Source organism: Scophthalmus maximus, chromosome 2, assembly GCF_022379125.1.
Source record: "Scophthalmus maximus strain ysfricsl-2021 chromosome 2, ASM2237912v1, whole genome shotgun sequence".
Classification (NCBI taxonomy): Eukaryota; Metazoa; Chordata; class Actinopteri; order Pleuronectiformes; family Scophthalmidae; genus Scophthalmus; species Scophthalmus maximus.
Genome location: NC_061516.1, coordinates 16,119 through 34,606, shown reverse-complemented (window position 1 = coordinate 34,606; position 18,488 = coordinate 16,119). Strand labels below are relative to the sequence as shown.

General features: G+C 40.9%; 3 protein-coding genes and 1 pseudogene across 5 annotated transcripts; all 4 read right to left on the bottom strand.

Annotated features, from left to right (window-relative positions):
- Nucleotides 1-217: 217 nt before the first annotated feature.
- Nucleotides 218-2,041, bottom strand: LOC118300074. The gene is made up of 5 exons (XM_047327382.1): nt 1,743-2,041; nt 959-1,663; nt 734-859; nt 613-656; nt 218-514 (listed from the first exon to the last, which is right to left on the bottom strand). The coding sequence occupies exons 1-5, from the start codon at nt 1,798-1,800 to the stop codon at nt 395-397; spliced, it is 1,053 nt and encodes a 350-aa protein (XP_047183338.1). The 5' UTR covers nt 1,801-2,041; the 3' UTR covers nt 218-394.
- Nucleotides 2,042-2,236: 195 nt separating this feature from the next.
- Nucleotides 2,237-4,478, bottom strand: LOC118300072. Its single transcript, XM_035624144.2, has 5 exons — nt 4,318-4,478; nt 3,361-4,065; nt 3,126-3,251; nt 2,983-3,026; nt 2,237-2,890 (listed from the first exon to the last, which is right to left on the bottom strand). The coding sequence occupies exons 1-5, from the start codon at nt 4,403-4,405 to the stop codon at nt 2,768-2,770; spliced, it is 1,086 nt and encodes a 361-aa protein (XP_035480037.1). The 5' UTR covers nt 4,406-4,478; the 3' UTR covers nt 2,237-2,767.
- Nucleotides 4,479-6,678: 2,200 nt separating this feature from the next.
- On the bottom strand, nt 6,679-8,040 carry LOC118300047 (annotated as a pseudogene).
- A 7,925-nt stretch (nt 8,041-15,965) lies between these two features.
- Nucleotides 15,966-18,096, bottom strand: LOC118300077. 3 transcript variants are annotated; one of them, XM_035624149.2, is made up of 5 exons: nt 17,857-18,091; nt 17,049-17,750; nt 16,848-16,967; nt 16,715-16,758; nt 15,966-16,574 (listed from the first exon to the last, which is right to left on the bottom strand). In XM_035624149.2, the coding sequence occupies exons 1-5, from the start codon at nt 17,912-17,914 to the stop codon at nt 16,455-16,457; spliced, it is 1,044 nt and encodes a 347-aa protein (XP_035480042.1). In that variant the 5' UTR covers nt 17,915-18,091; the 3' UTR covers nt 15,966-16,454. The 3 variants fall into 3 exon arrangements, with proteins under 3 accessions (XP_035480042.1, XP_035480043.1, XP_035480044.1); XM_035624150.2 differs by having other exon boundaries at nt 17,049-17,745; nt 17,857-17,923; XM_035624151.2 differs by lacking the exon at nt 16,848-16,967 and having other exon boundaries at nt 17,857-18,096.
- Nucleotides 18,097-18,488: the final 392 nt, after the last annotated feature.

The window sequence follows — 18,488 nt, the reverse complement described above, 5'->3', positions numbered from 1 at the left end:
TTTTCACTGCGGGCCACATGGGAACTGTAAATCGATGCTTGCATGTTGCATGCATCGATTTACAGCTTTCTACAGCTACTAATAGGTGTGGTACGATTCTGTGAGTGATGAAAGCTTGGCTTTGGCAGGATGTACGTGGTCCGCAGCCTGATGCGTTTGTACCTCGCAGTTGCGGAAATACTGGTTTACACAATCAGTCTCGCACACACGGGTAATGTCTTCTTGAGATTTTTATTGAGATTACAGCAAGGTGAGGCTTTATGTGTATCACGTTGAGGTCAAACCTTATTTACAAAATTGTTACAATTTCAGGAAAAGCATAGCTTTACACATTTAAAGTGACGCTAATGTGGCCACGTGCGATTATGGAAGCAAAGACAGAAGGTGTCCAGATCTACTGCCTTACACTGAGGTAAACACATTCGCTCCAGGTGTCGTCTTGCTGTCTTCCTGATCTGTCAATCTCCATCTGCCTCAAAGCAATAAAATAGGTGTTGTCTTCATTTTGGTCGCCCTGGGCATGAGAAACAGTAAATCATATGGTTGGATATGACAAACAATGAGTTAGTGCTACAAAAAGTAAAGTTTAAATGGTAACAAAAGAGAAAAAACCTTTGCATTCATTTTGGAGGACGGTGAAAGTGTTGCACGAGAATCTGAAAAAAAAGAAAGAATAATTTGTTGATTATATTATGTACCCTGGGATAGATAAAAAAAAAAAATTATCAATTACCAGTAGGAGGGCAGCAGTTCCTCTTGTTCACGATGCATACAGAGAAAGCAAGTAAAATACTCAGCAGGGTGATGACTGTCGAAGCTGCACTCCAGAAATACACCATGAGAAGTTGGTCCACCTCATCTGCACAGAGTTTGACGACCGGAGATGTCACAGAGCTTAAAATTGTGGATTAATGGGTAACAATCACTATTTTTCACAAGAGAAAACCAAGTGACTCACTGTCAAATTCCAGCTTGGTCCCATTTCCAAACAGGATGTGTCCACATGAGGCGACGGCACAGTAGTAGGTCCCAGCATGAGAGAGGTCCAGGCTCCTTATGGACAAGTTGTAGGTGCAGCTGTGTGTTTGTGTGTTGGATTTCCTCTCACACTGATCATCCCTGTCTCCATGGGTGTAAATGAGTCCTGGGTGAGGCTCTTCAGAGTTCTTGAACCAGTAAACACTGTATTCTCCGTCACAGGTCCCGGTGTGAACTGTGCAGCTGAGGTTCACAGAGCCTCCTGGCTGGATGGTCTCAGATGCCGACTGATGGAGCCGAGCCTGGATGTTCAACCCTGAGCCTTTAACACTGACAGTGACGTCCTCAATGAATTTGAATATAAATGCAGTACCTCTTGCACAGTAGTACGTGGCTGAGTCTGAAAGTTGTACATCTGAAATTTTTAGCTGAGTCAAATTGTCAAAAGTTTTCTGTTTGAAGCGTGGATTGTCCTTAAATTCACCATGAAAAGTGCTACTATCAGAAAACCTGTAGGTCATAGAGATAATTTGTGGCTTCTGTCCCAGTGTTTGCTTGTACCAGTAATACTTTGTAGCATCACTGTCATAAAAACACTGCAAAGTCAAGTTGTCACCAACATCAACTGACATAAATTCACTGTCTCGATGAACAGTTGTGGACAGATTGAAGTTATTCATCTGAGCTGGAGTGAAAAAAAGAGAAAAAGCAAAAGTTAATTTTACGCAACAGAAATCACTAAAACCAGCAAACACACAACTCACCCATTTTCCCCAAGAGGAAACATGTCAGATAGAAAGCAAACTTCGTAGACGTCGTCATGTTGAAATTGCAGCGCTGAATGAAAAACAACAACACTTTTTCCCCTCTCTTGAGAGATTAGGCTTGTGTTGATTGGCCAACAGGGCAACTTTGTCACATGACCATTGCCCTCATTATGGTGTGAAAGTATGTTTCTTAATAAGATTCCTACGGTGACAGATATCTGAAGCTCTTACACTAAAGACTCCACACACTGAAAAATGAAAGACCGTTACATGTAAATCAGAGAGGAGTTGAGTTTTGGAATCGGAAAAAAATCAAACCACTTCTTTCCTCCAATCTGAAGCAAACAGACCTGACTGTGAACTATCTGCTGCCTCCTTACCAGGAACTTCTCAGTGCAAGAACTGCTATTCATTTATATAAATTGTAATAATGATATACTTTATATTACTATATTATGGGCTAGTCACAAACAGACACACACAAACATTCACACGCTCAAAATGACAGCATTGCTTGTCATAATTTTATTCACTGTAATTAATCGATCCCAAAAGAAATCACAGAAATATATTCTGATCCACTATAAAATGAGACAAACCCACATGTACATAAAGACAAACTTTAAAAAAATCTCTTGAATATAAACCTCACCTAGCCTAAGAAAAAGAAAAGAAAAAAAGAAACATGACGAGATTCTGTAGATTTGATTTGTACAATTCTGACCAAATGGAAGCAATACACAGACAGGACAGGGGAGGCCTCTTAGTGGCAGAGGGTCGACTTTATAGAACACGTCTTGCTTGAAACAGGCTGTGGGTCTTTGTTTGGATTGAAGATCTGTTGCATTTCATCCGTTATCTTTGCTACAGCTCGATTGATGAGTTTATTGGGAAAGCAGGGCTTTGTATTCATTATAGTTATGGGACATCATGTTTACAATTTTTTTTACAAAATCAATGTTACACTTAAAAAAAAAGTGTCAGCATGCGAAAACAAACAAACGGATAAAACATGCTCAGCTCTACTGCTTTACACTGAGGTACACACATTCAGTCCAGGTGTTATCCCAGCGTCTTCTTGGCCCGTTGAGCTTCTTCTCACTTACAGGTACGTTGTAATAGAGATTATCTTCGGTTTTGAGGCCCTGGTAGTGAAAAAGACATGACAGAAATTAAACCCACAAAAACGTAGTGCTATAAAAACAGTAATCAATTTTTTACCCCTGCTTAAACTTACCTTTGCATTGTTTCTTGAGGGATCTGAAAATCTCGCAGGAGACTCTAAAAGACAGAGGGAAAAAAACTTTTTTCATCATGTCATGATCAATAAATACACTTTTTTTGTTTGTTTGCATATGTATTCAGAAAACTCCAAATTACCTGTACAAATGCAGCTCCTTCTCTTGTTGACGGCACACACACACACACCTAGTAAAGCACTCAGGATAGTGTTGCATGTGACGGCTGCACTCAACAAATACAAAGTGACAAGCGTGTACGCCTCATCTGGAAAAAGTTTGACGACAGGAGACGTCACAGAGCTTAACATTTTTAAAACTTTGATTAAGGGGTAACAAACATTAGTTTTCACACGAGAGAAAACCAAGTGACTCACCCTCAATGTCCAGCTTGGTCCCGTTTCCAAACAGGACGTGTCCACATGAGGTGACGGCACAGTAGTCGGTCCCAGCATGAGAGAGGTTCAGACTCTTCACAGCTGCGTTTTGATAAACGCAGCTGTGTGTTTGTGTGTTGGGTTTCCTCTCACACTGATCATCCCTGTCTCCGTGGGTGTAAATGAGTTCTGGGTGAGACTCTTCAAAGTTCTTGAACCAGTAAACGCTGTGTTCTCCATCACAGGTCCCATTTTGAACTGTGCAACTGAGAGTCACAGAGCCTCCTGGCTGGACGGTCTCAGATGCCGACTGATGGACCCGAGCCTGGATGTTCAACCCTGAACCCTCTACACTGACGGTGATGCCCTCCATGAATCGAAATGTCGTCGAAAAGCCATTTACGCAGTAGTAGGTGGCTGCGTCCGAACGACGCACGTCTCTGATCGTTAAGTGATTCTTCCCCGCTTCAGTGTCCAGTGAGAAGCGTGGATCGTTCATGAATTCGTCATGAAAAGTTCCGTTTGTGTTGTACTTGTAGAAGGTAGAGATGAGCCTAAGGTTCTGCCACGGAGTTTGTTTATACCAGTAATACCTGGCCACCACATCTTTGTTGCAGAAACATTGCAGAATTAGACTGTCACCACCATGAGCTGATACGAAACCTCTTTCTTGAAGGACAGTCAAGGTCAGATTGGTCATCTGAGCTGAAGGGACAGGAGAGACAAAAGCAAACGCAATAAACCCAAACAACACAATAGATTTAATACATACCATGGTGAAACTTTGACTCAAAAAAACCCATCAACTTGCCTGGCACACAGATGAGGGCATATTTTAGACCATTTCTCTCGAAATACTAAATTTTGTGATAGATTCTGCATATTCATTAGAAGCAACGCCATGAGAAGAGACGGTGCAATAAGACAAAGAAGCTGGAACACAAAAACACAACTCACCCATTTCCCCCACAAACAAGCAAATCAGGCAGAGACCAAACTGTGCCAGTTTCATCATGTTCAGGTTTGTGTGCTGAGCAAAGAGCATTGAGAGTTTTTTCACAGACAAGACTGCGTTTGATTGGCTGACTCAAAATGAACGTCCTAAATGCTGTAGGAAACGTGGTTACATGTTCACTTGACAAGTAAGGGTTTCGAGCGTTTTTGTTTTTTTCGAGAAACATTGCATGAGGGGAAGTGTGTAAAGAACATTATTGTTTCCTCAAGTTCAAGTATAACACTAGTGAAACCGACATTTGTATTTGTCCAATGCTTTACTGTGCTTCAGTGGCGGCGCCAGAGATTTTCTTTTGCTGGTGTTATGGGGTTTACTGGACGTTTCAGTGAGGGTGCTCTGAAATTTAAAGTTTTCCATGACACACGTACACACACACGCGCAGATACGCACCCGCTCCGCCGCGGTCTTTAGGCGAGCGAACGAGAGAGGAGAGAAAGTGGTTGGTGACAGGTTCACCATCTCTCTCAGCTTATTTATAGGTCTTGATAGAGTCTTCAAATGTTGACGTTTAGGGAGTAAAAAATTATCCATTACTTACTTTACACAGGTATTAAGATTATTACCAAATCTTTCCAACAATGTTCAAACTCATAGAAATCTGTGATTTCGTCAGACACTAGGGTCTTCTTAAAAATAACTTTTTTTTTACATTTCAAAGTTAAATCCATCAATATGTTGAATTTAGGAGGCTAGATCTATGACAACTTTATGCTGTAGTAAAGAATTTAATCACAAACACATAGGTATGAATGGATTAGTATGAATGATGATCGCCACCATTAATATCCTTACAACCTATATTTGTGTTGTATGGACACTGACCACCACTCACATAGTACATAAAAGAGGGGAAAGTAGCTTCTTTAGAAAATATCATGATTTACATAATTCTGTCTGGATTATGATTTCCCTTTAATTTCCATCACAATGTTTTATGTTCTTCAAAGAAATGAAGAACATTTTCAGACTGTTTGTCGGTCATTTCTCCAGAACCGTTCATCTTGTCACGTGTATTGTTTCGGGTCCAAGAAAGTGCAGTGTTGAGTTTGAACACGCGTTACGTTCAGTATTGATACATTTTGAATAAACAGCTGATTAGTGCCGTGGAGCAGCAACGTAAGACACGCTGTCAATCACAACAACAGCGCGTTCATGATAATGGCGACAACAGCTGGTTCTGCGGTTTAGTTTTCTGTGTACTGAGTCGAGCTTCACTGAACTGTGAATAAACAGGTGAGCAGCTCTTTGTGCAGGAGCGGGGCTTCCTCCTCCTCCATCTCCCCCTCACTCTGTTATTCGCGCGGGTGTATGTGCGGGGCAGAGTGACAGAGGGAGAAAAAGAGAGTGAGCTGCTGAGTACCGGAATCTTCCGGGAACATTTTTTATAAATGAACCACAGCAATTGCTTGGGGGTGCTAAGGAGGTGCTTTGGGAATCCTAGGGGTAGCTACAGCACCCCCAAGCCCCTCCCTGGCGCCGCCTATGCTGTGCTTTAACACAGGTTTTAGCATTAAATCTAGAAGACACGTTAACAACTCCACCGTTTCACTTTGCTCACTTTCTCAGCAGCTCTGTGGAAAGGCCTTCAGAGGAAACACTTTGTCAGGAACATTTTTCGTTACATTTTTCGTTAGTCAGATGTTTCCCCTATAAATAATGGAGCTGGTACCTATTCTCTTTATCACACATACAGTAGACCATCTAAAGACCATCTGAAGAACTTCCAAACTGTTTGGTGTGCTTCATCCTCCTTTGTTCCATGTGACCTGCTGATGGTGTTACATAGCACAATGACAACAAGGTTTGACAATTCTGGCTTTTTACTAATTGTGGACATGGAAACTGTGGTATGATCAATATTAGGGAAATGTCACAGGGTTGTTGGTTTTCTTTCTTTCTCTTTTTGTTAATTCTTCGGAACAATACAACTCATTCCCACTAAGAACTCAATAATATACATTATGTACACATGGTATTTACATAATTAAAATACAGGCATAAGAAGACAAGTGGAAAAGAAAGAAAAAAAGAAAGGTAAAATTCTTATATCATGACATATTGACACACCTCAACCATTCTACCTGGGCAGTAGAGTTGGCCTACACTTGAGCCAATTCAAAAGTTTCAGTGAATACGCAGTTGAAAGAGGCGATTCCGTAATAGACTGTCAGATCCTTAAAACAAGGCGTATCTGTAAGGAATCTGAGATAGTTATTCCTGATATCATGTTGATAAAGTTAACATAGGTGGTGGGGTCATCAATGCAACACATTCCCATACCAGGAGTTGAACCCAGACCACCTAGGTGAAAACCAGGAATCCTAATCGCTAGACCAAATGGGACATTGTAAGTGTGGAGGATATGTCATTAGGGAGTTAGTTAGGGAAGGTGTATGCTTTTATCATTAAAAAGGTCCATTGTTCCCTAACCCCCACTCCCCACTTTCAGCCTTCCTACACTGTATCCATCTATCTATCTATCTATCTATACTTGGGACCCTGGTTATAAAAACACACAAAAGGCTCCTTTATTCAGATGTTGTGTGTAGTCAATATAAGTTATCAGATGCAACCGTTACCACTTACCTGCACGCTGGCAGTAGTTCCTCCTGATTGTCTTGTTCACTGAGAGAGCCAGTGAAACAGTCAGGATGGTGGCGGCTGTCAGAGCGCCGCTCAAGAAATAAAACACGAGGGCTGTGAGGCTTCACCTCATGGTTGGTCCCATTTCCAAACAGTGCATGTCCACATGAGGCGACAGCACAGTGGTCGGGGCCACCGTGAGAGAGGTTTAGGCTCTTCATGGACAAGTTGTATACACACGTGTGTGTTTGTGTGTTGGGTTTCCTCTCACACTGATCATCCCCATCTCCACGGCTGTTAATGAGTCCTGGGTGAGACTCTTCAGAGTTCTTGAACCGCTTCAGTGTCCAGTGAGAAGCGTGGATCGTTCATGAATTCGTCATGAAAAGTTCCGTTTGTGTTGTACTTGTAGAAGGTAGAGATGAGCCTAAGGTTCTGCCATGGAGTCTGTTTATACCAGTAATACCTGGCCACCACATCTTTGTTGCAGAAACACTGCAGAATTAGACTGTCACCACCATGAGCTGATACAAAACCTCTTTCTTGAAGGACAGTCGAGGTCAGATTGGTCATCTGAGCTGCCATCAGCAAACTTCAAGACAGAGCTATTAGCACAGTAGAAAGCAGCTGAGTGGGAAAGGTGCAAATTGGAAATTGCCAAGTGGAATGTGCCGTTCTCAGGAGTCAGTGAGAAGCTTGGATTGTTCTTTAACTCGTGATTAAAAGTGTTTTTGATATTAAACACATAAAAGGTGGAGATGAGACTTGGCTCTTGTCCCAGTGTTTGCTTATACCAGAGGAGCCATTCTGAATCGCCAACTTCATAGAATCATTGCAAAGTCACATTGTCTCCAATTTTCACTGATAATAAAGGTCTGTTTATGGGGGAGGACAGTTGTGGACCAGTATTGTGAGCTGAAGGGAAATAAGCAAATGCACAATGAAGATAGGAAAAAATATAACAAGATATGTTTTGGTGTTGTTAAAAAAACAATATACAAAATTAAGTAAAACAATTACTCACCCATGTTCCCCAGGAAAAGACATGTCAGATAGAAGAGAAACTTTAGAGATGTCATCATGTTCCAATTCATTGTATCACTTTGCTTCAGGTCGAACAACACCCCTTAACTGTGCTATAATGAGCGTATATCACGGTCTGAAGTGAGCTATTGCTTTTGTAAAATGGTTACAAGTATGGCGAAATGAAAGTAATAGACACTACAATTACATTTCTTTATTTCATAAAAAAAGCATCAAACACAAAAAAAGGTAGTCCCTCCTTGCTGCCTGCACAGTGCATGGTGGTTGCTATGCAACACATTGTAGCATTCCTCAGAAAGAAGGCTATGAGTGATATGGACCTGTGTAAACTGATTCGATGTATTGGTTCATAGTCGTGGTATAATGAGCATATACCACGGCTTTGAACCAATCAGAACGCTTGATTTGAGCTATCCGTTTTATAATTGTTGTTATACACTGTTGGTGCAATCAGGGTATTTGGATCATTTTCAAGAAATCAGTCATATAGACGATTACTCGCAAATTTAATCTTATGGTAGTTACCAATGAAATTCGCCAAAATGAATGTAAAGTTTAGAAAAAACTGTTAGCATTCAAGTTTAGCTGCAACCAGATAAAACAACTGAAGCAGAGGAAGACTTTGGATAATGTTAAAGTGACAATGACAATAGATCATGAAAATATAAAAGAAGTTCATTTAAAAGCATTTACAATTTAGCCAGTCAAGTATAACAAACACAAAGCTTGAAGAGTACACCTTTGCGCTGTGTGTGTGTGTGTGGTTAGGGAAGGTTCAGACTGTCTTCTGCACATGCGTCCTGATTCACAGTTCTACTTATGTCTGATCTCCACCAGCTGATATATATGGGCTATACATGGCAACAGCATGTTTCCATATATATATACAATATTAAAGATAATTGAACAATCAAATTTACAATAACAATATAAAAACAAAAAAATAAGATTAAGGAAATATACAGTATAATAATATAAGCAAGCCATAATCAATAATTAATAATAATCAAGTAAACATTTTTAGAAAAAAAATATTTTTTCATATATTTTACTTATTTCACACTGGGGGTTTTGCTGTGACAGGAGTTAACATACTTGGCAGCCAACATTTCATTTTCCGGAGGGGCTGTATGTGAGAATGCCAATTTCTGCAATCGTGCCCCGAAATTTTTTGGGAAACTTTCCTGCCAGCCCCCCTTACAAAAATTTCTGGACAATGTCAGCGTGGGCCTGTGAGAGAATACGTCAGGATAATCCTCACGGCAAGCGAGTGGGCGCTCTACCCAGGTGCCACCTTTCCCATGAATGTTCAGAAAATGTTCCTGCTACTGTGAATGCATTTGACTCTGACAATCTCTTTTTGCGCTCTTCATATGTGAACGGCAACCTCTGTGTGTCCGCCATTTATTTTGGCCTGCCATCAAGATAAAAATGCCCCAAGAAGGACATGATCCCTCACTGGCTTCCCACAGGCAAACATTTCTATGTGTGTTAGCTGGAGCACAGAACTGAGGTGGTAATTTCTCTGGAGGCTGAATCCATGTCTGCCACAGTCTCTGGTGCAGCGGTCGCTTCATTTAGGTGTGATATGATAGAGGTCTGTGATTTATTACTTAGCAGTAGAAATAAATTAGCCCAGAAGTCTTAAGTGACTTCAAACCCACTGTAAGAATTATATTACCACAACATGAATGGTGTCCTTCCCTGCTCTTTAAGCTTTCAGACATGACGTGAAGATGAGACAAATTTATAGTTACACTGGTTCCTCAGTGTCAAAATCTAAATTATTTCATTATCATTACTACAAATGCACATACACAACACTGCATTTAGTAGAAACCTACATGATACAACTATAAATGAAAAAATGTGAAAATGTATTTCCATGCCATTTTTTAGTTGTACAACCTTTGTAAACCTGGAATTAAAGGAACCGAAATATGTAGGTGCTTTGGCAAAAAAAAAGTAACACTGTGGCGATGTTCTTCTTGAAACCACACCGACACAAAAACAAATTAGAGCAGAGGTGATATGCAGCTATCTCATCTTGCGTGTGTGTGTGTCAGTGTGTGTGTTTGTGTGAATGTAGGCAAGCAATTGTGAGCATGAAGAGGGAGATTTAAGTTTCCAACCACTGATGAAACTTAGTGAAGGTTCAGACAGGAAGACTGTCTTCTGCACATGCCTTCTGATCAGTTCAACTTATGTCTGAGCTCCACCAGCCCATTCCTCTTTTCATCCAATCCCAAATCGGCATGCGAGCCAATCACTGACAAGCTGTACAAGTTTTGAAAATTTTAAATCTTTCAATTTCAATAAGCTTCTTTGGCATAACTTTAACATGTGTTGCCATATATGATTTACAATATTAAAAACAGAATTGAACAATATCATTAACAATGTAAAACTAAGAACAAAACTAAAGGAAATATACAGTATAACATTGCAATAATCAAACAAACATAACAGGGAAAAAAGTATAAATTAGCATATATTTTACTTATTTCCCACTGTGTCTGTTGCTGTGCAGGAGTGAACATACAAAGGGCAGTTTGTCCCTCTGTGTTAGAAGAGGTTTCTGTAGTTTTGACTTTGTGTTATGAAGTACAGTTTTGTCTCACTAGTCACATTGACGGCACAGCCTGCTCTGTCATTCTCTATTGCAAGACCATTCTGTGTACATCATCAACAGCCTTCTTAGGTTGGTATAAGTAACGATGAAGACTCATCAACACTAGCTTTCCCATACCGGGAATTGAAACCGTGCTACCTGGGTGAAAACCAGGGATCCTAACCGCTAGACCATATGAGACTATGTAGCATGAAATGGGAATCAGTGGACCTCTGATTCCAATTGGTTTTGTAGATATGATATAATAATCACACTAAAATCACATACAAATATAAGCAGATTAACAAATGGAGACGTGGAATGTCCCAGGATGGCCCGCTCTGCTTGTGTCCGTCATTCTCTATTGCCAGATTGTGCTCACTCATTCTGTACATGGTCAATGTCCTTCTTTTTATGTGGCTATAAGCAACTGTCTGTGTAGGTCCAAATGTGTTTGTAATTTGTGTTGTGAGTGTTTTGTCATTCCATTAAGTGATGTACTTTTTTTTATTTCTTTATTTAGAATTTGGTTGATTCTAATCTTCTGGGTGACAGTGTAAAGGCCCTGAGGGTTGCTGGGGTTTGTGATGTCAGAGGGTGAAATATGAGCTAGCATCAGGACCAGTTGGAGTTGACCCACCTCCACCCCTGCAACACCTGAACTCCGATGCTTTGTCATGTCCCATCAGACCGTCCAAACAGAAGCCCACCATGAGACGTCCCCACTTTGTGCTCCATTCAACACCACCACCACCACCACCAGTGTGCTCGCGGCTACCGGCAGAGCTCGCGGCTGCCGGCGGAGCTCGTGGCTACCGGCTACCGGTGGAGCTCGCAGCTACCGGCTACCGGCGGAGCTACCGGCGGAGCTCGCGGCTACCGGCTACCGCCGAGCTCCGCCGGCCGGGATGTCGTTAACGTTCTATTGCCCAGCCCCTTGTGCTCTGTGTGTAATTATGGAGAACGTGTTCGCTGTGCCTCCCAGGTCTCTACGTCGTGTATGTGCCTTGTTACATGCGACTGTTGTCATGGCAGCGCAACGCCGGAGTTGCGCAGAATACCCGGGGAGGAGCGAGGCGGAGCTTTGTGGAACACAAAGGGAGGGGGGCGAGGAGTGAGCAGGAAAGCGCTCGAATCTACCATAGTCTCACAGGGCTGTTTATACAGAAAGACGAGGGTGCTGTGTGGCTTGATCCTTGAGGTGTTTTGACATGGAATGGCAAAGACATGTAGTGCACACACCTGAAAACCAATGTAACTTGTGTAAAAGGGGGCATAATATGGGCCCTTTAATATTAGGTCACTCCCATCTAAATCTTTGTTAGTGAATGAGCTGATAACTGATCAGCACGTTGATTTATTCTGTATGCCTGAAACCTGGCTACAGCCAGAAGAATATGTTAGTTTAAATGAATCAACACCTCCCTCTTATAATAACACTCATATTCCTCGGACCACAGGCCGAGGAGGAGGAGTAGCAGCAATCTACCAATCAGACTTATTGCTTAACCCTCGACATAAACATAGTTTTAACTCATTTGAAAGCCTAACTCTTAGCCTCTTTCACCCAAGCTGGAAATGTCAAAAACCAGTTATTGTAGTCGTTGTATATCGACCACCAGGCCCTTACTCTGAATTTTTATCTGAATTTTCAGACTTTTTATCTGAGTTGGTGCTTAGCACAGATAAGGTTATTATAGTGGGTGATTTCAACATTCATGTAGATGTTGCCAACGACAGTCTTAGTTCTGCCTTTAATTCGCTCATAGACTCAATTGGTTTTACTCAACATGTGAACAAACCCACTCACTGTTTTAATCACACCCTCGACCTCGTTCTGACCTATGGCATAGACATTGACATTCTAATAGTATTTCCTCAAAACCCTCTGTCCGATCACTACTTAGTTACATTTGAATTCTCCATTAATAACTTTACTGAATTTGGAGAAAAGTTCTATTACAGCAGGTGTCTATCAGAAAACTCTGTTAGTAAATTCCAAGAAAAAGTTCCTTCGTTATTTACTCCACTGCCATGTGTCGACACAGTGCAGGACAGTTATCAAAACTTTACTCAAACACAAATTGATGATGTTGTTGATAGTGCAGCAGCCTCACTACGTTCCACACTTGACACTGAAGACAGTCAAACGGAGGAGGATAGCTCCATGGTTTAATGCACAGACACGTGCTTTAAAACAGACGTCATGTAGGTAAGAAAGGAAGTGGCGTTCCAATAGTCTAGATGATTCTCACCTAGACTGGAAAAATTGTTTAATTACATATAAGAAAGCCCTCTGAAATGCTAGAACCAATTATTATTCTTCACTAATAGAGGAAAATAAAAACAACCCCATGTTCCTCTTCAGCACTGTAGCCAGGCTGACAGAGAGTAAAAGCTCTACTGAACAGTCTATTCATCCAACTCTAAGTAGCAATGATTTCATGAGCTTCTTTACTAATAAGATTATTACCATCAGAGAAAAAAAATACCAGCTTCTTCCCACTAATAGCACAGACACACTGTCCAGTACAGTAGCTTCTGAACCAATAGTATCGCCTAATTTATATTTAGAATGCTTCTCCCCTATAGATCAGGCTGAGGTGACTTCACTTGTCACTTCATCCAAGTCATCAACCTGTCTTTTAGATCCTATTCTATCAAGGCTATTTAAGGATGTATTACCTTGAATTTATAATTCCATATTAGATCAGATCAATTTATCTATATTAACAGGCTATGTACCAAAGGCCTTTAAGGTGGCAGTAGTTAAACCTCTGCTCAAAAAAACGACTCTAGACCCAGATATCTTAGCTAACTATAGGCCCATATCAAACCTCCCCTTTATCTCTAAAATCCTTGAAAAAACTGTTGCTAACCAGTTATGTGACTATGTACACAGGAATAGTCTGCTTGAAGATTTTCAGTCAGGTTTTAGAAAACATCATAGTACAGAAACAGCACTACCGAAGGCTACCAACGACCTCCTCATGGCCTCAGAGAGTGGACATGTTTCTATTCTCGTCCTTTTAGATCTTAGTGCTGCATTTGATACCATCGATCACAAAATTCTGTTACAGAGACTAGAACACATTGGGATTAAACAAACAGCACTAGAATGGTTTAAGTCCTACTTATCTGATAGATTTCAGTTTGTTAACGTTAATAACAAATCTTCCATTCATACAAAAGTGAGACATGGAGTACCACAAGGTTCTGTACTGGGACCGATACATTTCACTTTATATATGCTTCTTTTTGGCAATATTATAAGAAAACACCACATCAATTTCCATTGCTACGCTGATGATACCCAGCTGTATTTATCTATAAAGCCAGATGAAACTAATCAGGTCGACAAACTTCTGGATTGTCTTAAAGAATAAAAGGCCTGGATGACTTGTAATTTTTTACTTCTAAATTCAGAAAAAACTGAGGTCATTATACTCTGCCCTAATCACCTCAGAGAAACATTATCTGATCATATAGTTACCTTGGATGGCATTACCTTGGCCTCCAGCTCTACTGTGAGAAACCTTGGAGTTACCTTTGACCAGGACATGTCCTTTGACTCACACATAAAACAAGTCTCTAGGACAGCCTTCTTTCACCTGCGCAATATCAAGAACATTAGAAACATCCTATCTCAAAAGGATGCTGAAAAACTAGTCCATGCATTTGTTACTTCTAGACTGGACTACTGTAATTCTTTACTGCTAGGATGCCCCAATAAGTCTGTGAAAAGCCTCCAGTTAATCCAAATTGCGCAGCACGAGTTCTGACAGGAACAAGAAAAAGAGATCATATTTCTCCAGTGTTAGAATCTTTGCATTGGCTTCCTGTAGTTAGAATACTGCTCCTAACCTACAAAGCCCTTAATAATCAAGCTCAATCATATCTTACAGAGCTCATAGTTTCATATTATCTCAATAGATCACTTCGCTCTGTAAATGCAGGACTACTTGTGGTTCCCAGAGTCTGTAAAAGTAGAATGGGAGGCAGAGCCTTCAGCCACCAGGCTCCTCTCCTCTGGAACCAGCTCCCACTTTGTGTCAGGGACGCAGATACCCTCTCTACATTAAAAGTTAAACTTAAAACCTTCCTCTTTGATAAAGCTGATAGTTAGAGCTGCTCAGCTGTTTAATAGACCATTTCTTTATTATGCTGTTATAGGCCTAGACTGCTGCATCTTTCTCTCTCTCCCGTTCTCTCCTTCTCCCTCTCTCTCTCTCTCTCTCTTTATCTCTCTCTCCTTCTCCCACTTTTTTCGATCTCTCTCTCTCGCTCTCTCTACCCCCATGTATCTACATTACATGTCACTAACTCTGTTTTCTCTCTCTCCTAGTAGATCTGTGCCCAGAGCTGCAGGATACAAACCCGTCATTATTATTATTATTATTACTATTATTATTATTAATAACATCATTGTATTTATAAGTGCCAGTTTTCACTAATTATAAGTATCAGTCTGGTAGAAATGAACCCTGTTTGTGTTTTCTATCTCTCCTAGTGTATCTAGGAGAGATTTTTTCTCTCCACCGTCGCCAAGTGATTTGCTCATTGTTGGATTTGTTGGGTTTTCCCTGTATTATTGTAATATTGACCTCACTATGTTAAGTGCCTTGAGACAATGTATGTTGTGATATGGCGCTATACAAATAAAATTGAATTGAATTGAATGAGCAGCAAATCATCAGATGAACAATACTGAGGCATCGTACGGCAGGTACACACTGCGATCTTGGGTTGTCCCAGAGGAACAATATCCGACATAACAGAAAATCTGCGAAATTTTGTCCCAGCTCCAACCCTCCTGTGACCAAAGGACGCCTGGGAAAAAAATTCTGACTGTCACGAATTAGTGTGACCATCACACAATGTGACAGCTGCTACTACCTCTGTCTACTGGCCAACCAGTGAGAATGCAGCATGAAATGATGAATGTGACACTGCCGCTAAATCGAAATATGATACATGGAGCTAAAATGTTGGTTTCATTCATTACATTACAACTGTTACTGTGCAGATGGATGACGCACACTGATGGCATTTCTTGAAACTTTCCTTGCGCTGCAGCCAATGGTTCAGTAGGTGTTATCGTCTAACAGTCTACTAATTGATGTCGCACCAGAGTTTATGATGTTGCACATTGTGGCTTATGACATAAACTGTTAAGACGGCTGAAATCTCACATTCTGCAGACAATCTTTCACTGCTGGTGCTGCCACAGAGCAGAAACAGAGACTTAAGTTTGACTGTGCATTTAATTGACAAGATCATGTCATGGGTCACTGGGTCACTGGTGGTATACTGAGTCTGTGGAGTTCAGGCAGGGAATTATTAAGTGGAGGATTGTGGGAAACACAACATTTGATTTAATGAGCGAAAAAACATTTAACAATTTTTTTGATCTATGCCTGACGACATAAGCATCTCTTTTCTCAAGCTGCAGTACAGCGAGCCATGACCTTGTAGTTTTTTACATTCAAATGTATTTAATGTGATATTTTATTGATTAAATAGAGTCTGGAGTCGGATGTTGCTGTTGAGCAAAATTGTGGTATATGTCATATGTCATTAAAGCTTAAAGAGTATTCCAGCCTGCTGTTATTATAATGACCCACACAAAAAACAAATTTTTACATGATTTGAAAAAAAAGAAATGACAAGAATCCACAGCAGGTCCATTGAGTCACTTGTACAGCATCTTAATCCTACTTCAAACCCCAAGAACAGAGAAGTTTCCCAACAGTGTACATTACCAAAGGCATTTTATCCTGAATACAGTATGTTACTCTAAAGAAAGACTGAGGAATCAAACACAGCACAAATGAAACATTTCTACTGTCTAACACTGGAGTAGACACATTCATCCATTGTATTGTCCCTTTGTCGTCTTGATCTGTTGGGCAGGTTAACACTTAAAGCAGCATAATGGAGGTCGTCTACATCTCGGTAAACCTGCAAAGACATACACATCAGTATATCATGATGGTTACCGAGATCAAATGATGTCCACAAGATGTTTATTTATTTGATTTTTCTCTCAAAAATGGACTGAATGTAAACGTAATAGTTAACCTTAAAGAAATTATCGTTACCTCTGTATTTGCTGTGGAGGGAGGTGACATCACTGCACAAGACTCTGGTTGTGAAACATTGACAAAACAACATTTTTACTCAAAGGCCAAATTCAGTGAACACAAGCTGCCTCATATAAAAATGACTGGTTACCTGAACATCTGCAGCAGTTTCTCTTGTAAAGTAAGAAAGCCAGCAAGACACTCAGGATGGTGGTGAATATCAAAGCTCCGCTCATGAAATACACAGAGACCGTGTGACAGTCCACCTTGTCTGCAACAGGAGAAATTGTGTCTCTTTCTTCTGTCTTTGTTCAGGTAACTGTCACTATTCATCAAATGACACATGACTCACCGTCAAAGTCCAGCTTGGTCCCGTTTCCAAACAGGACGTGTCCACATGAGGCGACGGCGCAGTAGTAGGTCCCAGCATGAGAGAGGTCCAGGCTCTTCATGGACAAGTTGTAGGTGCAGCTGTGTGTTTGTGTGTTGGGTTTCCTCTCACAATGATCATTCCTGTCTCCATGGGTGTAAATTAACCCTGGGTGAGGCTCTTCAGAGTTCTTGAACCAGTAAACGTTGTGTTCTCCATCACAGGTCCCATTTTGAACTGTGCAGCTGAGGGTCACAGGGCCTCCTGGCTGGACAATCTCAGATGCCGACTGATGAACCCGAGCCTGGATGTTCCACCCTGAACCCTTTACACTGACAGTGACGCCCTCCAGGAATTCTAATATAAATGAGTTACCTCTTGCACAGTAGTAAGTAGCTGAGTCTGAAAGTTGTACATGTGAAATTTTTAGCTGAGTCAAACTTTCATTAGTTTCCAGTGTGAAGCGTGGATTGTCCTTAAAATCACCATGTAAAGTGCCTTCAGAAAATTTGTAGGTCGTAGAGATAAGTTGTGGCTTCTGTCCCAGTGTTTGCTTGTACCAGTAATACATTCTAGCATTACTGACATAGAAACACTCCAAAGTGAAGTTGTCACCAACATTAACTAATATAAATCCACCGTCTTGATGAACAGTTGTGGACAGAATTAATTTATTCATCTGAGCTTGAGTGAAAATGGAGAAAAAGCAAAAGCACAGTTCATTTTACGCAACAGAAATCACAGAAAAAAACAAAAACAAGAAACTAAAACCAGCAAACACACAACTCACCCATTTGCCCCAAGAGAAAACACGTCAGATAGAAAACGAACTTGCGAGACGTCGTCATGTTGAAATTTCAGCGTTGAATGAAAAACAACCCCACACTTTCTCCTCTCTTCAGAGATTAGACTTGTTTTGATTGGCCACAAGGCAACACAGGTCACATGATCACTGCCCCCTGTGGTGTGAACAAATGTTTCTTATTAATATTCACACAGTGAGCAATATCTAACGCACTTTCAGTAAAGACTCAAGAACAAGAGAGATCCTGTAAATTAGCAGCTTTTTATTCCATTTATCTCTTCATTCTGTTTATTCTTGAGCTGCTTTCAGACTGAAGTCCGGACAATTTCCTAAACTTTTCCAGAGGGGCTGCATGTGAGAGCTCAAATGTCGCAACTGACTCTGACAAGCTCCGGCTTTCAGACATGACGTGAAGATGAGACAAATTTACAGACAGTGTAAAAAAATTAAGAAACACTCTGGCAATGTCCTTCTTGAAACCACACCGACACAACAACAAAAGAGGAATGAGGAGTTATACATTCGACCGTCGTTTAGCAAAGCATGCAGCGATTTCATCTCGTGTGTGTGGGCGCGTGCATGTGTGTGAATGTAGGCAAGGCAATTGTGAGCATGAA